Source organism: Eleutherodactylus coqui, chromosome 4 (genome assembly GCF_035609145.1).
Source record: "Eleutherodactylus coqui strain aEleCoq1 chromosome 4, aEleCoq1.hap1, whole genome shotgun sequence".
NCBI classification, from domain to species: Eukaryota; Metazoa; Chordata; class Amphibia; order Anura; family Eleutherodactylidae; genus Eleutherodactylus; species Eleutherodactylus coqui.
In genome coordinates this window covers 239,629,754-239,657,000 of record NC_089840.1, presented here as the reverse complement: position 1 = coordinate 239,657,000, position 27,247 = coordinate 239,629,754, and the positions used below count along the sequence as shown (strand labels likewise).

At 45.0% G+C, this 27,247-nt stretch overlaps 1 protein-coding gene across 2 annotated transcripts in view; it reads left to right on the top strand.

Moving 5' to 3' along the window:
• The first annotated feature begins 5,018 nt into the window (after nt 1-5,018).
• Nucleotides 5,019-27,247, top strand: part of FBXW4 (F-box and WD repeat domain containing 4) — a 168,656-nt gene continuing 146,427 nt past the window's right edge. Inside the window, exon 1 of one of the 2 annotated variants that reach the window (XM_066600955.1) lies at nt 5,019-5,419. In XM_066600955.1, the coding sequence (XP_066457052.1) occupies nt 5,229-5,419 (191 nt within the window). In that variant the 5' untranslated portion in view covers nt 5,019-5,228. The remainder of the gene's footprint in view (nt 5,420-27,247) is intronic. The other variant, XM_066600954.1, reaches the window with a different exon arrangement.

Genomic DNA, 27,247 nt, shown 5'->3' with positions numbered 1-27,247 from the left:
GACCGATGCTCTGGGTTCCCGTACTGCCCCCTGCAATGAGATCGCAGGTTGCTGTACGTGTGTCATGGCACCCAGGGGCCTTTTGAAAGGCCTCAAGGCTGTCATAACAGAATGTCTATCAAGCCGTGCCTATGGAATGGCTTGATAGAATGCGATCAGATCGCAGTATAATATAATGCTATGGAATTAAATCATACTGCAGGAGCGATCAAAGCATCGCATGTTCTTGTCCCCTCTGGGGACTAAAGAAAAAAGGAAAAAATAAAACGTAATAAAAGTTTAACAAACACCCCTTTTGCAATATTTATATTAAATGAATCAACTGCGATTTCCCACTCGCAGGGGAGAATCGCTGCAAGTTCTAATTTGTGCGGAAAAATGCACAGATGGCTTCCATTGCAGTCAAGCTGTAAGCTGTCTGTCCCGCAATACTCCGCGCTGTGGGCACAGCAGAAGAATAGCGGGAATCCGTGTCATAACCCGGCACGTCGTGCGCTGCACTGCACATGAGCGCTGGCCGACACGCTTGCGACAGATCCGCACAGGTGAGTATAGGGTTTCTGGGGGACGTCGAGTTTGATTCCGTTGCGAGATTTCACAGGTGGAATCCGACCGAGAAAAAAAAAAAGAGCGCCATAACTGCGCTTTATGGGTCACTGCATCCCCCCCTCAAAATGTAATAAAGAGTGATCAAAAAGTCGTATGTACTCCAGAATGCTAACGACGGAAACTACAGGACATCCCGCTAAAATATGATCCCTCAACAACTATGTCGACGAAAAATGGAAAAAGTTATGACTGTCAGAAGATGGCGGCAGAAAACAAATACAAAAAATTAATAATTTTGAAAAAAAAATAGAAATACTACAGCAAAAAAAATAAACTGTATACGTTTGGTATGGTAGTAATTGTACTGACCCACAGAATAACGTTATCATGCCATTTTTGTTGCAGTGTGTACACCGTAGACACAAGACACACCCAAAGATGGCAGAATTTCATTTTTTTCTATTTCACTCCACTTTCAATAAGTTTTTCAGTACATTTTATGGTACATTAAAGGGGTTGTCTCGCGAAAGCAAGTGGGGTTCAGCACTTCTGTATGGCCATATTAATGCACTTTGTAATGTACATTGTGCATTAAATATGAGCCATACAGAAGTTATTCACTTACCTTCCCTGCGCTGGCGTCCCCGTCTCGGAATCGGCACACGTGACGGGGCGGAGCTACACGATGACGCGTGGAAGGGGGCGGAGCCAGAACGCCACTGCTGCCGAACAGACCCAAAGGCAGAAGACCCTTCTGCGCAAGCGCGTCTAATCGGGCGATTAGACGCTGAAGTTAGACGGAGCCATGGAGACGGTGACGCCAGCGCAGGGAAGGTAAGTGAATAACTTCTGTATGGCTCATATTTAATGCACGATGTATATTACAAAGTGCATTAATATGGCCATACAGAAGTGCTTAACCCCACTTGCTTTCGCGAGACAACCCCTTTAAATAGCACCATTAAAAATACAACTCGTCAAGCAAAAAACAAGCCCTCATACAGCGACGTCGATGGTTAAATAAAAGAGTTTTGATTTTTTTAAAAGGGGGGAGAAAAAAACGAAAATGGGAAAAAAAAGGGCTGCGTCCTTAAGGGGTTAACCAGCACGTTTCAGCTATTCTTCACTCATTTCATCCTTAATTTGATTTGCTGGCATATCCCAGAAGGAAGCTAGCAACCTAAATACATTTAAAATCCATCTTCTCTATTGTACCATAACGGCTAAAACCACCTTAAAAACCACAGAGTGTAAGTTCGGCAACTTGCCCTTTACAACTAAGGATAGTTTGCCAGCCGTGCATCAGAAGGGGCTTTGATGTATTCGTAATGCTGGGCTCCTTCTGGAATCTGTTACAAAGTTTTAGTAGCCAGACCCGCCCCTACCTCAAGTCCTAAGGTTAGTGAATAGAGAGGCCATGGAGCATGTGCCCTGCCTTTCCAATGGAACTCAGTGGTATCATCAGAAACAGCCCGCATTCATGAGCCCATGATCTAACCAGTGGACAGGTGATAAATGCTTCTGCCTGGATACCCCTTTAAAGAAAAATCACTAGCTTTGCCATAAATGTTCCATGGGGATGAGTGAGTACTAGAGATGAGCAAGTATACTCGCTAAAGGCAATTGCTCGAGCGAGCATTGCCTTTAGCGAGTACCTGCCCGCTCGAGACAGAAGGTTCGGGTGCTGGCGGCAGGCAGGGAGCTGCGGGGGAGTGCGGGGCAGAACAGAGGGGAGATCTCTCTCTCCCCCCCCCCCCCCCCCCCCCCGCTCTCTCCTGGTGACTGCAGCTACTCACCGCTCCCCCGCTCCGTCACCCGAACCTTCCGTCTCGAGCGGGGGAGATACTCGCTAAAGGCAATGCTCGCTCGAGCAATTGCCTTTAGCGAGTATACTCGCTCATCTCTAGTGAGTACACCGATACCCTCTGTGAACCCCTTACATGCCACAATCACTGCTGATCACGGCAAATAAAGGGTTCACAGTGGGTATCGGTGTACTCACTGATCCCCGTGGATATAGAAGGAGCCTAGCTGTCAGTCAAAGCCAGCTCCTATTGCTTGTCAGAATGATGTCATCAGCCCGCCGGGATGTCACCGTGGAGGACCGACAGGTTTGCATATAATTGCTTGCAATAGCAATAATGCACTGCAGTACTGATGTACTGCAATGTATTGTCATATCAATCATTGGATCGTGGGTTCAAGTGTCCAACAGGGACATAAAAAATGTGTAAAAAAAATAAATAAAAATAATGAAAAAAAAAAGAATAAAAAATTTTGTATTAAAAATAAAAAAATCTTTTTGGCCCACTTTCCTCTCTTTAAAATAGAAAAAACATTAAATATCACCGCCTCTGTAACGACCTGAAAAATAAACTGAACACACTGTTTATCCTACAAGGAAAAAAAGTAATTGAAAAAAAAAAATGGAAGACAGAGACGAAATTCTTATTTTATTGTGCAACAGTGGAAAACCCTAAAAAAAAAAAATATAATTTTGGTATTGTTATAATCGTATCAACACGTAGAAAAAATGTATTATGTTATTTATGCTGCATGATTAATGGGTTAATTCAGATGAGCGTGATTATGTGCGTACATAGGAAAGCACTGTCACAGTATTCAGTAATGTTGGCACTCTCCACGGGGTGTAAAGAATTTGCTGCCAGCTGTGGCAGAGGATCGCAATGTTCTCCCATTGCTTCCAATGGGGCCGCCGCTGCTGCTGGCAGCCCCACTGAAAGCAATGGGCTGCCGGGAACCCCTGCAGTGATTTTTGGGTAAGGGCTTAAAATATAAGCCCGTCCCTGAAAAATCATCCCTAGCTTGTGTAAAAAAATTAAAAAATATATATACTCACCTCTCCGCTGCCGTCGGGGCTCAGGCGCGTCTCGCTGCTTGGTCCCCCTGCACTGTCTGAAGCTCCTTCAGCAGGCGGGGATTTAAAATCCCTGGCTGCTGAAAGGGCTGCCTGTGATTGGCTGAGCGATCAGCCATTCATTGAATAACAGCTAAGCGCTGCCTGTGATTGGTCACAGTGTTCAGCCAATCACAGGCAGCGCTAGGCCATTCATTGAACTCATTCACGTGTGTTTTGGCTGGGTAAGAAGTGGGGAACCCATTTATAGGGCAGGCATCAATTTTTTAAAGCTTTTATTATCCTTTTTTTTTTACAACCTTAAAAAACCTTTTTTCACTTATTATTACTTCTGTTTTAGCCCCCCAAGCAGACATGAGCTCGCAATCATTTGATCGCTGATACCATATACTGCAATACTTCAGTATTGCAGTATATGGTATTTCTGCAGGCATTCTATTAAAGTCCTGTTCACGCCAGCATATGTTTATCCGTGAAACACATACATACGTAGGCTATAATGGGTAAGGCCGGTGGCACACAGATTTGCATTGTGGAATTTCGCGGTCGGGGTCCCCACTGCGGATTCGCAGAAAATACTGTTTGGAACATGCAATGCAAAAATCGCTTTTTTCTATACAGTCGCGAAAACTAATTGTGATTTTTTTGCAAACGGAGAAAAAAAAAAAATCGCAGCATGTTCTATCTTCGTGCGGTTTCCACACAGATGGCTTCTATTGAAGAAAAATGGAAGCAGTCTGTCCCACAGCCCATCCGCAATTGACATAATAGATAGGTCGTGGGTACCCGCGTCGTTCCTTAGCGGCGGCACGGGAAAAACAGAGATTTAAAACAAGAAAATCTGCACTGCGTGAGCGGTCGTGTCCATCCGCAATACAGATATTTAAAGGTATGTGCGGACAGCCAGCCGGTCACGTATTAACCCCCGCACACCTAGGACGTCCTGCGCCAAGAAGGGGTTAAAACGTGATGCTGCTAAGGCTATGTTCACATTTGCGTTACGAGCCTCCGTTAGGTCCCGTCGCTGATCTGCCACAAAATGTCTGAAGTAAACGTACAACGAAGGACTTTTACGTCCGCTAAAAAGGCTGCGCCGCTGAAAGGAGACCAAATGAACACCATTGAAGTCAGTGGGGTGCGTTTGGCGCCGTTTGGTTCTGTCATAAGACGGATCCGTTCGTCCAAGAGATTCCATTTTCTTCCTCCAGTAACGGAACAGGAAAACGGAAGCCCCGAACGCCGGTGTGAACTTCGCCTAAAATCAGACTTTACAATATTAATGCTAAGCCACGACTGCAGAAGCAAAACCAAACATGGCCGCTGCCCTAAAATGTCAGACGGACACCCAAAAAAGGTCAACTGTCCAAGGGAGTAAGCTTTTATTTCGGGGGCAATTGTTGGTTTGTGGCTACTGACCCACCGCACCCCCCCTAGCAACAGAAAAATCGTGTATAGGAGAAAAGAGTGACCCATAGCAACCAATCAGAATGCAGGTTGTTAAGGCAACACTTTTGTTTCTGTGGACGTCATTGGTCCATAGAAAAACGGACAACGACCAATCAGATCACTTCTATGATCATCCAGCCTGCACTGATATAATGAAAGCTGGAATGTGATTGGTCGTAGCAGCTCACCGCGTCTGTGTACTACGGTAGCAAGACGGCCTGTCACGTGACTCGGCCAGACACTGACATGGCTCCCAGTAGTCCCATCTACTTGTGACCCGAGCACCAACCATGGGAGAGAGTCCTGAGCAGAGACCACAGCACCTCCACATCCCGAGCGCCAGGCCCCCTCCGACATGGGACCCCACTTCCTGCAGCTGCCTGAGGAGATCCTCTTGCTCGTCCTCTCCTACCTGGACGGCAGGGCGCTGGGGCGACTCGGGCAGGTGTGCAGGAAGCTCCGGTACTTCAGCTGCAGGGACGCGGTGTGGAGGAGGATAGCCCGGCGCTGCCTGAACTCCGGCTTCGTACGGCAGGGCACAGACGTGTGAGTTACCAGCGCCACTCTGCGCTCAGGCTGCGGCCTAGTCTCCGGGGAAGCTTTACGTAAACTGCGTTGTTGCTAGGGCGTACCATCACTGCTCTTGCGTGGTTTACGTAAGAAAAAAAGCGTACTTACTCGTATTCTCGTAAGTGTTTACGTAAACTCGTAGATTGTGAAACTACAAGGCCCAGCAATGCCTGACTTGTAGAGGCTGAAGTGTAGTATAAAGTATAGTTGTGTGAAACAAAAAGAGAGTAAAACTAGTTGTTTTATGCTATTGGCCTCTTTTACACAGTTTTTAGCAGCTTTTTTTAGGCTTGTAACATAAAAAAAAACTTGTGACGTTTTTGTTGTGGTTTAATTTTTCTTTTTCTGACTTCTTTTTTTTTTTTTTTAGCGGGGGAAAAATTAAAACAAAAAACGCAACACTTACCATACGGTGACCGGGCGTACGGTATGGAGCTGTATTGCGAATGACTGCCGGTGGTCATCCACAGCAAATAGCGCCCAAAGCATGCCATGGGAAATCGATTCGTCCTGCACACTTGCGGAAACCAACTGCGGTTTCCACAAGCGGAGGAAAAATCGCAGCATGCTCTATTTTCTCACAGATTCCATGCAGACGGCTTGCGGCCCTTCTGCAAGAACATTGCGGAAAAGTCGTGGATTCCGCGTCATCACCTAGCAGTAGTTTAAAAAAAAAAAAAATCTGTACTGCACATGTCCAATGGCGACCCGTGCGGCCCATCCGCAGTACAGAGGACAATGAAACTAACCGAGTACGTGCGGACGGCGCTGCTGGCGGTGCGCAGGGGGCTTTACCTGCCCAATAGACAGAGAATACAACAAATCTATCTCAATGGTTCTTCAGATTTTTCTTGTGCATTTCAGTCACGCAAAAAGAACTACTTTTCTGCACATTTGCGCACCAAAAATCCCCATAGAAGTCGGTGGGGGCGCAAATGCGCGCACAATACGCTAGTAGATGTGTAATACGCTGCTTAACCCTTTCCAATCCACTGTCTGACCTCTGAAGACATTATGATTTAAGGCTGTGCAGCTCCGATGTTGGAAGACGTCCGTCGGGGTTCTCTTACTGTATATTGCCAGCCTCTCTGCTGTCGGAGCCTATCCAACGTGTCCCCTCATGCAGTACTGGCTTTAGCCAGCAGATAGCGCTGGTGTATAACTGCAGAAAAAGAGTAAGCCCCCTAGGAAAACCACCATACAAATTGGATTGGAAAGGGTTAATTCCACTGGGAAAAGAACTCCTCTAGAATCAATTAGCCATCTCAGTCGGTGCGTATTTGTTTGCCACACGCAAAAAGGAAAGAGAAATGCGCCAATATGTGCTCAAAAGATGATTGGAGGCGGAGCTCGCCGGCGGTCTCCCCTGTTCGCCCGCCTCCATTCACTATGAACAGGCAGTCCGTCAAAGATGAACTCGCTCACTAGTTACCTAATTCTAGTGAGCTGAAGCAAAGCGACTACTGAGCGATTTCTAGTTCCGTATCCCGTCAGGTCGCTAGCACTAAAGTGTGGAGTGATTTTTCGGCTGGTAGTTGTCCTGTGTGAAGAAAAATAAAAGCCATGGACTAAAGACCAATGAGGAAAATGCATAGTTTGTAGTATATTTCGTAACTTCCTGTTGAACTACGGCCACCGTCTTGTCGCAGGGTTTTTGGAACCAAAAAAAAATCTGAAAAATGCCACAAAATACAGTTTTTCCTTAAAATGCTACATGTGAAACCACGGATGAACGTATTTTTACTCCATATTCGGTCCGTGGTTATTAGAGATGAGCGAGCACACTCGTCCGAGCTTGATGCTCGTTCGAGTATTAGGGTGTTCGAGATGCTCGTTACTCGAGACGAGCACCACGCGGTACTCGTCTCGGTTAAACGAGCACTGACCATTGAATTCAATGGAGCCGCCAATACAGCCGGCTCCATAGAAAGCAATGGGCTGCCGGCGATCGCGGGATGAATTGTCGGGAAGGGCTTAAATATATAAGCCCTTCCCTGCAATTCATCCAGAAATGTGTAAAAAAAATATATATACTCACCTTGTCCCTGCAGACGGAGTTCAGCGCGGAAGCAGTCCTCCTGAACTGCTCTGAACAGCTGTGAGTAGTATTCAGTAGCCGGGGATTTAAAATCCCCGTCTGCTGAATGAGCTGCCTCTGATTGGTCATTCATGAATGGGTGATTGAGTGCTGCCTCTGATTGGCTCAGGGGCGAATGACATTCAGCTGAGAGCTGCCCCTGAGCCAATCAGAGGCAGCACTGACTCACCCATTCATGAATTCATGAATGGGTGTGAGTTTGATCTGCCTCTGATTGGTCACAGCCTGACCAATCAATCAGAGGCAGCTCATTCAGCAGGCGGGGATTTTAAATCCCCGGCTGCTGAATACTACTCCCAGCTGTTCAGAGCAGTTCAGGAGGACTGCGGCCGCGCTGAACTCCGTCTGCCGGGACCAGGTGAGTATATATATTTTTTTTATTTTTACACATTTCTGGATGAATTGCAGGGAAGGGCTTATATATTTAAGCCCTTCCCGACAATTCATCCCGCGATCGCCGGCAGCCCATTGCTTTCTATGGAGCTGGCTGTATTGCCGGCTCCATTGAATTCAATGGGCTAACATCGTTCTTCTCTTCCACAGCTGTTACAGCTGTGGCAGAGGAGAACAATCTTTACGCTGACAGTGTGGGGGAGGGGGGGCCACTCTTGCCACTATTGTGGCTTAATAGTGGCACCTGGGAACTTGAGATGCAGCCCAACATGTAGCCCCTCGCCTGCCCTATCCGTTGCTGTGTCGTTCCCATCACTTTCTTGAATTGCCCAGATTTTCACAAATGAAAACCTTAGCGAGCATCGGCGATATACAAAAATGCTCGAGTCGCCCATTGACTTCAATGGGGTTCGTTACTCGAAACGAACTCTCGAGTATCACTGAAAGTTCGACTCGAGTAACGAGCACTCGAGCATTTTGGTGCTCGCTCATCTCTAGTGGTTATACGAACCTTAATACGGAGCTAATGTAAACCTATGTATCTATCCACATGGCCGTTTTTCTCACGGCCGTGTCGTGCTACTTTTGTTTCTTTTTTGCCTCTGTATTTGCATTCACTAGTCAAACTACTAAAGATGACCTGCCTGTCCGTGCGTGAGTGAGTGGGTTTGTGAGTGACTTACATGCTCTGCCCCTGATCACATGATGGTGACATCATCAAAGGTCCTTCATCCCCAGTGAGCAAGTTACATGCTACGCCCCTGATGACATAATGGTTACATCATCACAGGACCTTTAAGCACACGCCTGCTGTCTGATTAGGTGTTTGTTAGTATTCCAAAGCAAATGAGGCCGCGGGGGGTTTGTAGTCTGCCCGTAATCTGCACAAGGATGCAGGAGCTTTGGGTACTGGTGCATTATGTCTCCATCGGATGTATGGGTGGAGACATGGGTTGGCCCCTGTTAGTGACAGGGAACTCCCAGGGCACACGGGTTGGCCGGTGTCACTGACCGGGAACTCAAGGGCACGCCCCCCTCAGCTCCCGCATCCCTCGTGACATGTCCCTGGCTGACTCCCATCTGAGCTTGTATCACCCTGGCGCCGCGCTCATACCTCTCCTCCACTCCTGTACCCCCTGCGGCCGCTGCAGCTAGGCAGGCTGTCACTCTCCTCCCCGCTCTGGTGCTCATACCTGCCCTCCGCTTCCGTTCTCCCTGCGGCCGCTGTCCTTCTCCTCCCCGCTGTCACCGTCCATGCCGTGTCGGTAGAAGGGGGGTTGATGCAGGAGCTGGCCAGCCATCAGTGGTTCTAGAAATAGCCCATCGTTGGTGGTCATCTAGTATCAGACATTTGTACTTCATCATAAAATTCTGTCTGTTATTTGCTGTTTTCCATGACCATTTTGATAAATGGGGTTAACAACTGAGCTTTTCACAGTTCTGTCCTCACCCCTCTATGACTAAGGGAATAGGTACTTGGTCTACTTATAATGAGTTAATGGAATTTAGTTTCTTGAATGTTATACTATACATTAATATAATGCACTGCATTATATTAATCATTGGATCCCATGTTGCTTCCGGTCTTAGAGTGGTTGATTAGCTTTATGGCACCCTGTAATTGAGAAGGGTAAGCATGTCCCTGCTTTATATGCTTCATCTGCCTCTGTGAGTACTATCATGCAGGCCATTTTCAGCACAAACTAGTGGTACGGATATGCAAAATGAGCCTACTCTATGCAATATTTTTCTATGATCATTCTAGGGATGCCGCTTCCTGGATTGCTAAACATGATCAACATCTCTATAACAGTAATAAGTAGTGATGATTATTGGTAGAGTATTTGGCTGCTTGAGATGAAATCCTTTGTTAGATAGGTGGGAGGTTCCTGGGTACTGCGCCTCACTTTTAGGGATGTTGTGATTTTATTTATTTTTTGACCATGATCACTTAGCCTAGGTGATTAGAGCCCTATGGAATGTGGGTATATGTGTGTGAGGTGGGGTGTGCCTTTTATTTCCCTCTCTCTAGCCCTCTACCATGCAATGCAACTGGCATCTTAAATTACACATGTAAACATGAATATCATTTACCATGGTTCAAGAGGTTAAAATAATTTTGTGGAATATGTGATAAGATATGCTGTTTTTTCATCTAGTTAACAATTTCAAACAACTATTGTTGGTTTATTATAAACACATTTAACAAGTGATACTTTACACTTGCTTTACCATTCTGTACGGGTACGTTCTTTTCATTCTGTGTACTTCAATTATTCACGTGGAGTCAGTGTACTGATTCATAAAAATATCTTTTACACGTGAGTCATCTTCTATAGATTCCATGGGGAGATTAGTTTGTCTCAAATGTATTATGGCGCAAAATAAATATTTTTTGTTGGCAATATGTTTCCCTCCTCCGTATTCCAGCGAACTCATTAAGAAGGTGATGGAATTTGTGACTATGTCCTCTGCTGTTCCTATATTAATTGTGAGCGATTTTTTTTTTAAATAGTTGTCTGTATCCCTGCTTGGATACATTTAATAAAGGCCATATAGTGGCTTCTCCTTCCCCAACTGCTTTTGCACTCATATTAATGGAATTAGGGTTACGTGTTCTGTGGAGAAATCCAGAAGTTTGCCAATACTTTTGTTGTTGCAGTTCACATAATACACTTTCTACAATAGATCTCCCCATAGGTGCTCCCATCAATGCTTCCTTATGTTAATAGAGTGGAATATCTACCACAGACGGTGTCTGATCACTATCCACATTATTTGTCGTTGATTATGAATGGTGCAGGATTTGGTTTGGATAGTTTGGAGATTAAATCCTCTTTGGTTGAACGTGAATGGTGGGGGATCCCAGGGTGCCTGTGCAGGGCAGCCCGCTTGTTTCAAATATGGCGTTACTAATAGGTTGCAAGCCTACATGGTGCACTACAAGGTACCATGTGGTCTGACACCCTCTATCCACTTCTCTGTGCAGGAAGAAACACTAAGTAGTCACCCACCTCATTATTTAGGAGGGTTTGTGAGTGACTGACTCATCAGTGTCCTCACAGGTGATTCTGGTTCATCCCTTTTAGCATTCTGGCTATTTGCGTGTTGAGGGTAACATGGTGTAGGTATTAGTGTTTCTTGACGCCACCAGGAAGAACTGGTGAAGTCAAGATTGACGGGGGGGGGGGGGGGGGGTGACTCCCCCTGTACCTGATTGGTTGCAGATCTGGATGAGCTGCAGATCCTGGCAGCCCACTAAGCTCATGCTGCAGCTGCACTGTAGGGAGCCGTGCACCTGGGTTACTTGCCGGCCCCCGCTGGAGGGCCGCATTTGGGCTGCTGAAATACCCTCCCTGCCGCCCGGCCAGAAGAAGGCACCCCCTAGCAATGCACAGACACTTGCATCTGCGTTCGTTCTGCGCCCCCGCTGGACCTGCGCTTTTGCTCAGGTCAAAGCGCCTCTACGCCGGCCGTGCAGAACAAGGCACCCTGCTCTGTGTTACATCGCACCCCGGGGTCGCCATGAGGTAGGCCACAGGAGCATCAAGCGTGTATGCCAGCGGCCCGCTGAGTGTCCCCACCTCCCACCCCACCTTCCTTTCCCCCAGTATGCATGTAAGAGAACACAGCGGCAGCCCTCTATTAAGTAAGCCATGCCGTCCACCCACAGCATGAGAACAGGAGGGAGGCAGCAGCGGAGACAATACTTCCCCCCCCCCCCATATAACGGTATGTGGGAGAGGGATGAAAGGAGGAAAAAAGGGACTATATCCGAGTATTATTTTAACAGCTAGGTGATCTACCCGTGCGTTGCATGATGTCATAAGCCCAGGGATTGGTTATTGAAAATTGGGCTTTCAAAGTTATTACCTACCTCTACATAATAACTGATGTTCCTGCGCCATTTTGCAGCGGTTCCACATCAGCCATTCATCAAAAATTTGATTGAGGCGATTGGCACATCAACCTTAAGCGCAATCCTCTTCACTGATAATTCTTTTAGCTGAAATGTTCATTAGGCCTCGATCACACGAGCAACACAGCATGACCGCGAGAAAATCGCAGCAAGGTTGCATTGCTGCTCTGTACGATATCGCTGCGTCTTTTCGCGGCAATACCGCGATTTTGTAGCACCATATGCAAGGCTTTTCGGGGGGGGGGGGGGGGGGGGACTGGCAGTGACGGGAATCGGGGAGAAGCTGCTGCGAAGAGAAGGTGATGTATGTGTATTTTTTAATTTTTTCCCTGCAGCTAGGGTTTAGATTATAGCTGTGACCGTGGGATTTCCTACTGTCAAAGTTGCATTGAATGAAAACCGCGTTTTCATGCGATGCAACGGAGAGGAAGGCTCCATAGGGAAACATGGGCTACAAAACCTCATGAGTTGCAGGCATATCGCCGGACCCGTGAGGTTTTTGTGTTAGGATGTCGCATGCTACAAAACATCGCATGTGTTAAGTAACCGATAGGAAAGTATGGGCTTCACATGGACTTTTTCGCCCCTGTGACCGAGGCCTTAATGTCATTAGTTGCTACATAAGCGCCGCCAGCGGACACTGTTGGTAAAGTCGCTGACATGCGAAAAGTTTGTTTTGGTGGTACATCGTAGACAGCAGCCGTCTCGGCCCGAGCTAATATATATGATTTGTGAGCATTTTCATGATGGTGTTAGAAGTGTGCAGTATAAGAAATGAAAGCTGAGCTCTGATTGGCTGCTATTGGCAACAAAATTACAGGGGAAGTCGGTGAGTTTTTGATTATGCCAGTATTTGTCACCTGGTGCTGAAGAACGCTCATGCAAAATGTCACTCGGATCGGACCAGAACTGTGGGCCTGTATACGACACAAACAGATTTTTGTTTTATATAAGATTAAGTTATGGAATAAGTTTCAGACGATTTTGCAGAAATCTGGAGCCACTATAAACACCCCCCTCTTGGGGAACCCTAAGGCTGGGTTCACACGGGGCAGAAATCTCACGGAATGACCGCACGGAAATACTGCGAGGTTTCCTTGGCAGAAATGCAGCTTCAAAATTCACGCTGTACAGCGCGGGTTTTGAGGCGGCTTTGACGCCTACTTTCCGATGTGCCCATCTCTCCCCAGAGAGAGGAGAGATGGCCGTAGCGGAGACGGCGATAAAATTGACATGCTGCGGCTTTGAGTTCCGCGCGGTATGTCGGTTTCAGTGCAGCTTGGCCGGAATGGATTCTCCACAGATTTTTTGCAAATCTCGGCCACTTTGCTGCTTTATCCTGCGATCAAAATTGCTGGCGGAATTTCCGTGCAGAAAGTCTGCAGCAATTCTGCCCCGTGGGAACCCAGCCTTAATTACCAGAGGTTTTTAGGTTGGCTGGATTTTCACCATGAAAGAACAGCAGGGGGGGGGGGGGGGGTAATCTTTTTGGAACAGGTCCATTTTGTTGTGTATTTTTTTTTCTTCATTGTTTGAACAATTTTGAGAGCGTTATGATGTTCCCGTAGTTATTTTTTCAGCCCCTTTGGTTACGGAGTGCGTTTGTTGCCGCGGCCGGTCAGTATCTGTCCTTGCGGTTTAACTCCTGTTAATGTTCTGGAGCTCCGACGGCCGTAATATCATATTTGTATAGACAGATGCTTTCTTACTATTTACAGCAGTTCCCAATAAAGGTAAAAGAAAAGTGGGGAAAAGCTTGAGGCCGTGTTGGTGAAGATAAATGGGCCGCAGTGTTGTATGTGGGTCCACTGATATCTCTAACTGAAGGTCAGCAAGTATCGCTGTCGGATTTAGTGCATGGAGTTTATCGTACCGCGTTTAAGTTGTTTAACAGGGGTATGAGACTAAACTCAGACTGTCCGACATGTTATATGAATGGTGAAGATTAATGCATGTTGTCTGCGATTGTGTAAAATTGTGAGAATTTTGGAATGGGGTACTAGAGATATTTTAAAAAAACTATCCGAGGGGGTGCTGATAAGTATTGAGCCTGACCCAGAAAAAATTGAGCTAGGAAGCCGAAATTGCCACACTGTTCTACATATTCCCCCAGGATGTCAATGCACTTGCAATCCCCCCCCCCCCTCTATGTTTTTTCCTAATATTTTGCTTCAGCTTTGTCAATTATTAACAGCAATATGTTACATTGATGGTTGAACCCTTATCCCAAAAATGGTTGCCATTTGCTTCTACGCTGACCTTTGTACATGGAACGTCTTTGGCCTGGGGAACCACTGTGCCTCCTTATCTTAGACTGTTCCTTCAGGATCCACTTGGCTGTAAGTGTTCTCATTCCCAAGTCGTTGTGGATACTGCCACCAATTCACTCAGTGATATCCCCAGATATGTAGCAATACTTCTGGCTGATATTTGGCAGTCCTCTGTGATCATGGCATGGATGGCTTTCACATTTGTAGGCAAGGAGACAGGCCTTCACTGGGTTTTCTCACTTTCAACACTGAAATGGCCAGTTTTAAAACTTACAACCCGACATTTAACTGTTGTATATGAAGGGCCACCGTCACCTAAAGTTTGTGACATTCCATCATGGATCTGCTTTGTACCTTTTCCTTGGAGAAACAGGAACTTGATGGTTCTATGTTATTCCACACTGATTGCCTTTGGAGATGCTGCCATGCTCACTTTGAACCAGAAAAAAAAGAGTTAATATCATAGGTAGTTGATTTTTGCATCATTGAATATAGACAAATAGACAAGTACACCCTGCAATTTACAGCTTCCTAGCTCAATTTCTTCTGGGTTAGACTCAACACTTATCAGCACCCCTTCGCATCTTGACTATATTGGTCTTATTTAGAGATGAGCGAGCATGCTCGGATAAGTCAGTAACTGCATACTCGTCCGAGCATATGCTTGGGGGCGGTGTTGGGAAGCTGGGAGGAACAGGGGGGAGAGTGAGAGAGATCCCACCCGCTCACCCCCGCTCCCGAGCATATGCTTGGACAAGTATGCAGTTACTTGAGAGGAGCGATGCTCTTATCCGAGCATGCTCGCTCATCTCTAGTCTCAATCCCAGATATTGTGTATTGGGTATTGTTGATGGACAGATGGGCATACTCTATTGGAAATTCAGAGAGCATTAGTGCCTATTGGGTGCAGTCTGCCCCCCCCTCTCCTCGACATTGGGAGATTTTGGCACAAAGATGACAAATGTTATTTTTTTGGAAAGGAGAATATATATCAAAAAAGAGCCCGCTTGACTAAGTTTGAAGAAATTTGGGAAAGCTGGTCTGATTTATATATAATGGGTAGTTCACATGTGCTCAACAGCCGTTGTCCAATTTCTTCCAACTTCTCCATTGGCATGAACACTCGCTCGGGCCAAGCATGGATGTGTTTTCAATGGGAAGAGTGTTGCAATAGAATTTAAAGACCTGATCATTTTTCCATGCGCCCGATCCTTCTTCTTTCTCCCCAATATCATCTGCCAGGAGAAAGCCTAGAGGTCCCTACATGCATGCAACAGTCATCCGCTCCTGCCGAAATCACAACTTTTTACTAATGCGTTGGGCCTTAAAGGGAACCTGTCATCCACTATAAGCACCATAAACTAAGTTATAGCGCTTACTGTTTAGGTGATGTGGAGTCTGGGAGTCTCTTTCCATACTCACCCAGTCCCCATTCTTGCAGTGTCATTCCCCCCCCGCGCCTTAAAGCAGTTGTGCTTTAGAAGGCTAGTGCGTACCTCCCATTCATCTCTATGGGTAGGAGTGCATACTGCCTTCTGAGGAGGGTCCTGCTGACTGTGTGCATGCTAACTTTCTGGGGGGACACCGCATGAATAGAGTCTCCACGTTACCAAATCCATAAAGCCAGAATATTGTATTGAGAATGTGTATTCCATTGTAGTCGCAATTTGGAGAATCTAGAGGACAGAGACTGAAAAAAACCCTTAAAACCTCATTTTTAGGGTGCTTATGCTTATTCTTTATTTATCAAAACCAGCCCATACCATAGAGGAATTAGAATGCGATTTACTTCTAGAAGTCATGAAGGTTTTCGTCTTTCTTTGATATAAAGACATCTCGGCCCGTGCAATGCCTTCCCTCCTCAGAGCAGAATTGCTTAGAAGGTGTCTAATTGATCCATTTAAAATAGAAAAGCCCTAGGGGACTTACAAATTGTTTTAGAGGTAATCTGCTTGAGTAGTTAAGCTGTTAAGGCAAGGGCAGCGCTCATATGGCCATTTATATTCACTTTCTGCGTTCAGGTAACAAACTTCCAATGTTCCTGGAAGTGTTGTGGACCGCAGGGACAAAAATCCTAATTGCCCATCAGTACACGTAGCTCCTCTTTGTACGGGCGCAGAAATGGTCATCGGAGAACACTCTTCTGGCACCAGTGTTCTTTAAAACAAAACATCTAAAAGGTACATTGGGGACCGCTGAGTGTAAATGTAAAAGATTGAAGGAAACGGAGTCATAGAAAGGGAATTTAACGGGTTGCCCAGACATTGTAAATATACTCCGATGAGTTTTGGGGGCAAATATGGCTTAAATAACAGCACACAAATTACTAAAACCCTCCAAAAAATGCTGCTATTATTTTCTTTTTATTTCACCCCACTTGATTTTTTTTTCTTCAGTACATTAAAGGGTACCATTAAAAAAAATACAACTCTTCCCACAAAAAAAAACACAAACAAGCCTTCATACAGCTAAGTTGATGGAAAACTAAAACATTCAGGCTCTTAAAGATGGGGGCAAAAAAACTAACAAAATCTCCAGTCTTGAAAGAGTTAAAGCGACCCTCCGGTCCTGGACAACCATAGATGGCCACACCAGTTCTCTGACTACTAGATGCACACTGTGCTTTAGTATGTACTATTGGTCTAAATCACTACAAGTCACTTTGATTGGCCCAGTGTTACCCACATGAATAGTACTGGCCAATCAGAGCAGCATGTAGTGTCTTAGACTTCCGATGCTTACTAATACACAGCATACATCCGGTAGTCGGAGAAGCGGTGTGGCTATATTTGTTTGCCCAGGGTCGGAGGGTCATTTTCAGAGTATGGGGATCTCGAGTCTATCTGGATGAATGAAGCATCAGTCACACATGTGAACGGCCACTCTATTCAGTTCTATGTGGCTGCTGGAGACCGCCGAGCACAGGGTCGCATCACCAGACTCAGGAATGGGCATTTAAATGTTAATGGTTCAAGCTCTTTAAACTTAGATCATAGATCATATGCAGCATGTTTTTGGAAGATTAAACCCAAAGAGTCCTACATTATCCTCAGCCGTTATTTGATGCCCTGTAGTCACATGACCACCATACTTGCATCATGCCTTTTTTCCAAAGAAAGAAACGGTGAACACAGATTTATCTTCCCTACAAAGGTCACTTGAGGAGTCCTTGTAGTGCATTATTTGGAAAAAATCGGACATTTGTATAGTTTAACCAATGTATAAACCTAGGAAGTGTCCCGCTAACTGGCTGGATGCTGAAACCGCTTTCCAGGAAGACTTGGCCTCCGTAAACAAGAGACCTCTTCATCATACATCACATCTTCCAAGAGGAAATATGAAAAAACCCCATCCCTGTGCATTATGAAGACGATCGCATCATTAATAATAATAGTTGGCCGGTCATCCAGCTTGTGGAGCGCAGCTGGGGAAGATAGCTGATAAAAATAGAGAAACTCAGGTACATTGTAACAGCGAATAACAAATGATGTCTGTGAAGTCTGAAGACAAATGTAAATAACTTGGAGAGACTCTGGAGGAAGATAAATGGATTGACTTATAAAACTGGAAGCATCATGTCATCGTCTTAATGTCTCTACCAAAACAGCCTACATCCAGCAGGATGTCCAACTGTGGCCGGACAACTACCTCCACTATGGGAAGCCTGGTCAGTTGGGAGCGTCAACACCCCCTACACTTTAGATAGCATCTGATCTTGCCGAAATTGGCCGGTTCGGTTGACCTTTTTCTAATGTGCATGGGCACCTTTACGGTAGTTTCACATTCTGGTTTTTGTAGCAGTTTTTCCATCCGTTACTTAAAGTGATCCACCAGCCCTGGGCAAAAAAAGATGGCCAGAAGACTACCTGTTGCACACTGCATTACTACACATCATTAGTCTAAGACACTACACCTACTGTTTAACCCATGTGGACCACATGAGCCGCACTGGCCAGTCAGATCGGCATGTAGTGTCATAGAGAAGCAGCTTGGCCATCTTTGTTTCTCCACAACCGGAGGGTTGCTTTACAGCATTCGCCCCAACTAGAGGATAACTGAGCAATAGGTTCAGTAAGGTTCTGCAGAGGTGCTGTGGTTTTGTGATAGACACTTGATTTTGATCTGTGCCCGTTCACCCAGCTTTCCAGTCTTCTCCCATCTTGACCTTGGCTAATAACTTAATCACAATTTATCTGTCACCTGCTATGATTCTCTACCTGCCTGTCCATTTACGCAAGACCTTCGCCTGTCCTGACCTAAGCCTGCGTAATCAACTACATCTCTGGCAATACTTCTGGTACTGCACTACCTTGCCTCTAACCTGTCCATGTCAGCTTCTTCTCCCGGAGTAACAGCCTGGGGGCCCCTACAACTAAAACCAGATCCCACTTGGAGTGGTTAAAGGCTGAAAATCAAGGGACCTCAAGGTGCTGCCCTCGACAGTAGCCCAAAATCAAATTGGTCAGTGGCAGGTCAATGCCCTTTGTGCGACTAATTCTGGCTGCGGATCAAAAAAAAGTGTATAAAAGATTGTGTGAAGCCACCCTACATCATGCCTGGTTGATGAGGTCTGGACATCTAGGAGGCAAGATATGAATAGAGTAGTTTTTAAGGTGACCTAAGGCTAGAATACATTGTGAAACCATCACCTCCTTCACTCCGGATCTTAAGTTATCCCACGTCTTGACGTCTTTTGGCTTGTTTTGTTGCGTTGAACTTGCGCTATCAAACAAGGATGGAGACCCAACTTTTATTTTAAGTCCATATAACTACTAAGCCAAGTGCAGACACATTTCCTGAAGTCCCACACGCGAGGAGTTATCAACGTATCTGGTCTAAATCTACTGGAGGTAACCTTCTGGTATTTAAAGAACTACTTTTGGGGTCTGGTTAATTTTTGATATAAAAACCAGGAGATTTCCTGCTTTACAAGTTTCAAGGAGAGAAAAGGAGGATTTGCACTTAGATGCTGGGGGATGCAGACAGGTTTCCCCCCAATAAATGATTTAAGTGCTTGCTAAGATGGGTCATTTCCTGCTGTGCAAAACTATTTTAAATATAAAATAAACCTTTTTTTATTAACTCATGTGGAAAGCGTTATAACAGTTATCTCAACCGGGCCGCAAACAATGCAAATTAATAAAACAGTTTTTTTTATCCTGCGTAATCATAAAAAAACAGGACTGAAATCCGACCCGAGAAACTATTTATGCCTAATGACTGCAGGAGTAGGAGCTGGACGATCTGCAAGAGCTGAAGCACAAAACGGATGGCAGTCACTGAAGATAAGTGGATGGTGACAACATGGAAAGCGTTCTTAGGACCTCGAATGACCTGCGGAGCAATTTATCAATTAGTCTCCAGCTAGCACTAGTTTTGTAGCAAGCATTAACACATCATGCTTCGTGTGTTCGCACGGTCCGTTTTTTTGCAGTTTATACCAGGGTGATTTCCAGATGTATACTTTTGATGGAAGCCACTGTGTAGGTATACAGTGCTGTCAGTCACCCGTAGGGCTTGTTTTAACATCCAAGTTTGAAACTGATAGACCTCCTGCAGACGGGCGGAAATTCCCGCAATCCTATGCACACAGCCGCGATTTGTCGGCGTGAAGACAAATCGCGACACGTTCTATTTCTGTGCCCCGCACAGAAACATCACTAGTGACGTCCCGGCTCAGCTCTGCGCATGCGTTGGCTGGGTGGCAGCCGGCACATTGAAGAGCTGGGAGATGCGGGAGCAGGTGAGCTGCAGTGGTCACTGCAGGGGCACAGGTCAGATCCCGCTGCAAGAATTCTCGCAGCGGGATCCGATCCGGCCATCTGCAGGCGGCCATAGTTGGACCCATTAAGTCAATAAGGGACATTTATAAAACATTTTACTTTAGTTTCTGGCGTTAAAGGGGTCCAGCTGCTCGGCCCAGGCTAAAGTAAAATAAGAGGGCTTTCTCGCCTGTCTTGGAGCCCCGGGAAGCAGCTGAGATCCGCCACCGGTATCGGTGGGGACCTCTGGGTAGACTGCCCGGCGGAGGTTGGGGTGTCATATGTGGCCCATCAGAGGCCGCAGCGTCACCGTTCATGTTTATCAGGTCTCTGATTGGCCACAGCCGTCAACCCAGAAGTCGGGTTCTCAGCGGCACCCAGGGGCTCCAGGACAGGCGAGTATGCCCTCGTTTTTTTTTTTACTTTAGGCCCGGGCTGAGCAGGTGGACGAGGTTTTGTTGTAATGACAAAACCACTTAAGTCACAAAAGTATTGCTTGCACAAAAATGTTGCGACCTTTAGCGGTTTGCGGCGCTGTCTGTCACTTTCCGATAAAAGGTTCTAAATTACATCAATTCTGCTACCTTCCGTTTTTTTCACGCATGTTAAAAACCGATTACGCTCAGATAACTCTTGCATGTTAAAAATGGGAAAACTGCACAAAAACTGATGTAAAATGCACATACAGTGACCAAGATCGCACTTGTGCCTGTGAGTAAGGCCATAGGCTCTATGGTAAAGAATACACTACATGTATACTTTTTTTACTGGATGCTTCTGTATGGCATAATGCAGCAGAAATAAAATAAAGGTAAGCAATATCGGTGTATACCTGTCTGATGGAGAACAAAAAGACAATCTGGGCTTACTTAATGCAATTTAACTTGTTGGGAACATCCTTGGGTTTTCGATGACTTTTAGAGGCTGCGAACCAGCAGCTGGCCGTAGTCTTGTAGTTACGCCTTGTAAGTCATTGGTGATGAAATGAGCTATTGGAAAAGTGCGAGTCTGTGGTTAAAACCATTTTGAAATGTGGACTTTCTAGTAATATATCTCTTCCTACTGAGGATGAAACGGTGGGCAGCCGCAGGAACACAAAATCGGGCAAAAGAGAAGATTTGATACATGGGATATACTTTTGCTGCTCATTGAGCGTTTTTTTTTTTTTTTTATACATATCCAGAAATAAGCCTGTAAAATACTGACTCTTCCGGCATGATTCTGCCTCATATAGTTTGCTCAATTTTTAAAAAATGCTACCTTTAAAAAAAAAAAAAAAAGGGTGTATTGGATATCTACAACATCAGTTACACTTACTAGTTTAGCCCATCCGCTATGTGTCTTCACACAAGTGATTTCCCAGTGCAGGCTCTGTCCGGTTTTCAGGATGGACGCAACTCGCATGGGAAAATAAGCATCGGGTCTGAACTGCTGGGGTAGAAGCAGCAGTCGGAGCAGGAGAAGAAAGGGGATTTCTGGGGAAAGTGGGGTAACACGGCATAACTATCAAACATTCACAAAACTTTTGTTCAAGCTAGCCTTGTGACTTTTCTACCCTAAAAAAGGTTTTATTAACTCCCCCCATTGACTTTAATTGGTCGCAGTCCAGTCAGCTTCAAACCTGGACAGAACTCAGATGCTAAAATCATCCATGTGAATGAGCCCTTAAAGAGTCTGTCATCATTTTTGGCGCCCCTCTCTGAGGGCAGCACAAGGTAGTGACAGTCACACTGATTACAGTGATATGTCTGCTGTGTGGATCTGTGCAGCAGTTTTTGAGAAAATGACATTTTGGAAGTAGTCTTGGATATTCATGAGCTTCAGGCTAGCTACACCTATTGCCCTCCAGCCATTGATTGACAGCTGTCTGCCTATTAATGTGCATAGAGAGAGACCTGCCAATCATTGGCTGGAGGGCGGGGTGGGTGTGGCTAGCCTGCAGCTCATGAATATTCAGGACTAGTTCTGTGAGTTGCAGGAGCAAATTCTGCCAACCTCAACCTGTCCGTCTAGCGCGGCATTTCTCAGTAAAGCGATGAGAATGGTCAAAGCGTTCGGGCAGCCTCACGGTGCCAAGTATTCGAAGTAGTGTTGGCAGATACCAGCGCCTAAGCACCATGATGAAGCACACGTTCACCGCCGACTTCTTTTCTCCTCATGGAGGACTACTTCTTGTAGTTACTACTGATAAATATAAGTTTCTGACAAAGTACTTCGCCGATACAAAAGACATATCTCTGCAAAAAGCACGACTGTTACTACCTTATGCTGAGGACCATATAATAAAAGTATTAAACTGTGTTGAATCTCAGCAAGGCAACTCCCTAAAATATAAAGTCGCCTGGCAATCTGCTCATATCACTGGGGAAAGGTTTCAGAGAAAGTATATTTCATGGAGCCCATTCAAATGTACAAAGTTGTGGCCAATAGAGGGCGAGGTTCTGGCTGGGCACTCCACCATGGCGTCTGTAGGCTTATTCACGCTTCTTTTGTAAATGGTTATGGAGGCCGATCAATGATCAGAAGAACAAACCTTCCTTTACAATCATTGGGAAAAAAGGGCTTTTGCTCAGCCATATTGGATTGCAATTACCCCAAATAAACCGGAATATTTGGCAGCTGCTTTAAGAGGTCGGCCCCTCATAGAGACGTTCTAGAGGGAGGGCTCCTGCTCATATGATTTCTTTCCAGCCATTTGTAACAGTGCAGATAACAGGCGATCGCTGGGGTTAGAGGATCCGGACTCATGGCAGTAGACTGATTGACTATAATGAACCAGCAATCATTCACTTTCCAGTAAATAATGATTCTAGAAATCTTGCCACATGTGTACAAGAAACACGGTGAATCATGTATAAAACATTGATACCTGGAAGCCAAAGTGTTTTTGTATTTCCGACCTGTCACCTCAAATGAGAGATGTTGTGTTTTTTTTTTTTTAATAGCAGAATTCTATGTCTGGGACTCGAGTCTCAAAATAAGACTCAATGACCTCTTCTTGGACCCAACTCCCAGACTTCACACGACTGTAGCAGGCAAGCGCTTCTGGAATACTCAGCCGTGACCTCAGCCACTGGCAGAGAACTAGTTCAACAACTGGAATACGTTCCAAGGCATAGATGTTGTGCCTTTTTTTTCTTTGTAGATTAAAGAAAAAGTAAAAATTAAAAAATATTGAACATCTAAAACATTTTAACATGGTTAAAGTCTTGAAGCGTGTGTTATGTGGAAAACTCATATCGGAGGAGGTATAAAACAGGGCAGTTTGGAAAACGTTTGAAGTTTTACGTCATCCAGTTTGAATGTATTTGCCTGTCACTATTAACTGTAATAGGTTTTTCTTTCTGTAGATCAAACACCGGTGGTTCCGTAACCGAAATATAAGATGTGCACATGAGCGTACTGCCTCGTGTGGCGCAGAGTGTTAAGGCAGCAGAAATGCAGTCCTAAGCTCTCGCTCACGACCTGAAGGTTGCCAGTTCAATCTCTGCATAGTTCAGGTAGCCGGTTCAAGGTTGACTCAGCCTCCATCCTTCCGTGGTCGGTCAAAAGAGTACCCGGCTTGTTGGGGGGTAATAAATAAAAATGACTGAAAGCACTGCGGAATAAGTTGGCGCTATATAAATAACATTTTATTAATTATTTACAGCTCTGTCCAATCTCAGAATTGACTTCTGTGGGGCCCTCCTGCACCTGTGAATCCTGCCCCAATATTGTGCTCGCCGTCCACGTGAAATCCATGAAGATGTAAGGCATTTTCATGTGAAAGCAGACTCGCATCACTTCGGGGGATTGCGGAATTTCTCCCATTGTTTTCAATGAGTGATTTTGAATCTCATTGCATGCACTTTGCACATGGTACAATGCTGCCGCCAGCCCCTTTGGAAACAATGGGCACTGCGATGCGAGAGCATGCAGTATGATAGAACATGCTGGGATTTCTTTTCTCCCAAAGGATGGCAGTGCGGTGCCATGCAGGAAAACATCACTCATGTGTATGACCCCATTTAAAAGAATGGGGTTCATATTTGTGCGATTCTCAACACACAAATCTTTGCGATTTTTCTCGGGCGTGTGAAGCCAGCCGAACTCGAGCTTTCCCTGAGTATTTACCCCTAATCTGTCCCTGATGCTGACCCTAACACCTTACACCACTGTATCGGAGTATCTCTAAAGATATTTATCATGAAACCCTGTCTGAAATACTGACCCTGATATACAATGAGAGGGCACTAAGACCCAGAGACAGAAGAACTAAATTGCAGCAAAGTGGAAGCAAGTAGCAAGATGAGACGGATACAAACAAGGAAAGAGCAGACAAAAAAACCACAAGGTCCGCTAGCTAAGACTGGATTGGGCAGACTCATAGGAACAAGACTACAAGAACCACAAGAAGCTAGACTAGAATAAAATGTTGAAAGCAAACAAGGAATACTGGATTTCACTCCACATAATTTACAGTAGAACCAGCAATACATTGTGTAAGACTGGAATATTTAAAGGTTACCCAGTTGTAAACTATTGATGGTCTAGCCTTGTGATAGGCCACCAATAGAAAATAGGTGGGGTCTGCCACACAGGACCCCTGCTGATCAATTGTTTGCTGGGCTGGGGCACTCGTGCACTGAGCTGATCTTTGCTGGAAAGACAGCTCTATTTTTCACTGCAGTGGCCTGCATTGGTATTACAAGTAAAGCTCCCATTTATTTCAGTAGGAACTTTGCCTGTAATACCAAGCCTGGCCACTGCAGTGAGAACAGAGCTGTGTGCTTCCGGTAGAAATCACTCAGCAGACAAGAACACCAGATTGGCAAACGGCTGAATGGTGTCATAGTCACGCTGATCTACTCGTTATGGCCTAGTTTACAAATGGACAACCCCATTAAAGAGAGGGTAAAGAATGGTTTATGGGGGGGGGGGGCTCATCCAGGGCTACAATAGGTGTGGTCAGCTGACCCACCCTAATTGATCAGCTGTTACTCAGTTGCATAGCACCTGCCCCAACAACAAAACTAGCAGACAAGAAATAACAATATAGCAAGAGCATTCCTGCTGATCATAAAGTATAGTTAAAAAGAAAACGCACTATTCCAAAACTGACGTAACGATTTATTAAGAAATTAACGCATAATGTTGAATCTAAAAACAACATAGAGTTAAAAGATGGACCTATACGTCAAATGACAGAACATAGTGCCTGGCATATACGAGGTTAATGTAAGTCGGAGGTACGGTATAGTGTCTGTGGTTCTGCCTACGTGCTACATTGGTGACTAGTGAAAGTTTCCAGCTCAGGTGCAACAGTTCAATATTAATGGCAGCATATGGTGTTCATCAAAGCAGAGCAAATCACTTTATAATCGATACAGGTAGAATTTTCTCCTTTTTATTTTATTTTTTTATATTCCACAAAGTTATTTCACTTTCTGTGATGCAGATGCCGTAGTAATTTCAGCAAGTCGAGCAGATTATTAAAGAATTACTTAATTGTGTTTCTGTCAAAGAGGTCTACAGCAGATCGTAGCAGAGTAACTTTATTAGGCAGCGCATGTTAGATGAATGGATGTGCTGGTCTGTTCTTTTGCAAAGTACAGAACTTTATTTTCCTCGAGAGAGTACGCTGCCTGTGACGGACTTGGCTGATAATCCCACTAGAGACTCATTCTGTGAACCACACTAGCGGTTTAGTGCACATTATTACCATTCAATTGATAATACAGAGCTGGGAACATTTCTTAAAGGCATACTAACCCTTATTTTTCATTTCGGTTTGTGAGGGTCTAATAATGTTTGTACAGATTTTTATGTTTTTTTGTTCTCTAACCACATATTAGAATATATTGGGCTCTGTGCACGTTGTGTTTGAGCCTTCTGTCAAAGTTTATAAGTTAAAAAGATTTGTATACTTCAGACCAAGGCTGAGACGTGTTCCATTGAATAGGCATACAGTGTAGCGCTGAGTGAGCCGAAACAGTCGAACCCTGTTTTGAGTCCAACTTTGCTAAAAGTTTGGTTGAGAGTGAAGTCGAACCTCCGGCAGTTAGTCTTGGCTAAAGCAACCACCACCTTCTTTTAGGGCTGTTGATGAAGGTTTGGTTCGAACTAATACGAACCAATCCGAGTGTTTTTGCTGAAATTTGATGAACCGTTTGAACCAAACTTTTTTGAAAAGTTCACTTATTACTAATCCAGGAATTGTATGTCACCTATTGACCCCCCCCCCCCCCCAATAAAAAGTAAAGTATAGTATTGTTATGACCCACTGAGCAGGGTAGTAATATTTGCATGTATACCGACCAGGACGGAATCCAAAGAGCACTCTTTTGTACTTTGTCGGGAGAGTGGAGCCCTATAGATATGTTTCTTGGTGTATATGCCAAACATAGAGCTTAGATGCAGTGTGCACAGAACCTAATCAAATCGGGCACACATAGAATCATAGAATGGTAGAGTTGGAAGGGACCTCCAGGGTCATCGGGTCCAACCTCCTGCTCAGTGCAGGATTCACTTAATCATCCCAGACAAATATTTGTCCAGCCTTTGTTTGAACACTTCCATTGAAGGAGAACTCACCACCTCCCGTGGCAACATGTTCCACTCATTGATCACCCTCACTGTCAGAACATTTTTTCCAATATGTAATTTGCCTCTCCTCCCTGTCAGTTTCATCCCATTAGTTGTAGTCTTTTCTTGTACAAATGAGAATAGGGCTGATCCCTCTGCACTGTGACAGCCCTTCCGATATTTGTAGACCGCTATTAAGTTTTTCTCAGCCCTCTTATTTTGCAAGCTAAACATTCTCAGATCCTTTAACCGTTCCTCATAGGACATGATTTGCAGACCGTTCACCATCTTGGTAACTCTTCTCTGAACTTGCTCCAGTTTGTCTGTCTTTTTTTGAAGTGGGATGCCCAGAACTGGACACAGTATTCCAGATAAGGTCTGACTAAGAAAGAGTAGAAGGGGATAATTACATCATGTGATCTAGACTCTATGCTTCTCTTAATACATCCCAGAATTGTGTTTGCCTTTTTGGCTGCTGCATCACATTGTTGACTCATGTTCAGTATATGATTTATTAGTATAGCCAAGTCTTTTTCACATGTGCTGCTGCTTAGCCCAATTCCTTCCATTCTGTATGTGTTTTTTTTTCATCTTTCTTGCCCAGACTTTGCATTTTTCCTTGTTAAACACTATTCTGTTAGTCGCTGTCCACTGTTAAAGCTTTTCTTTTTGAATACTCTCTCTTCCCTAGTGTTAGCTATCCCTCCTATCTTTGTGTCATCAGCAAATTTGATCAGTTTCCCATCAATTCCCTCCTCCAGATCATTTATAAAAATGTTGAACAACACTGGCCCTAGG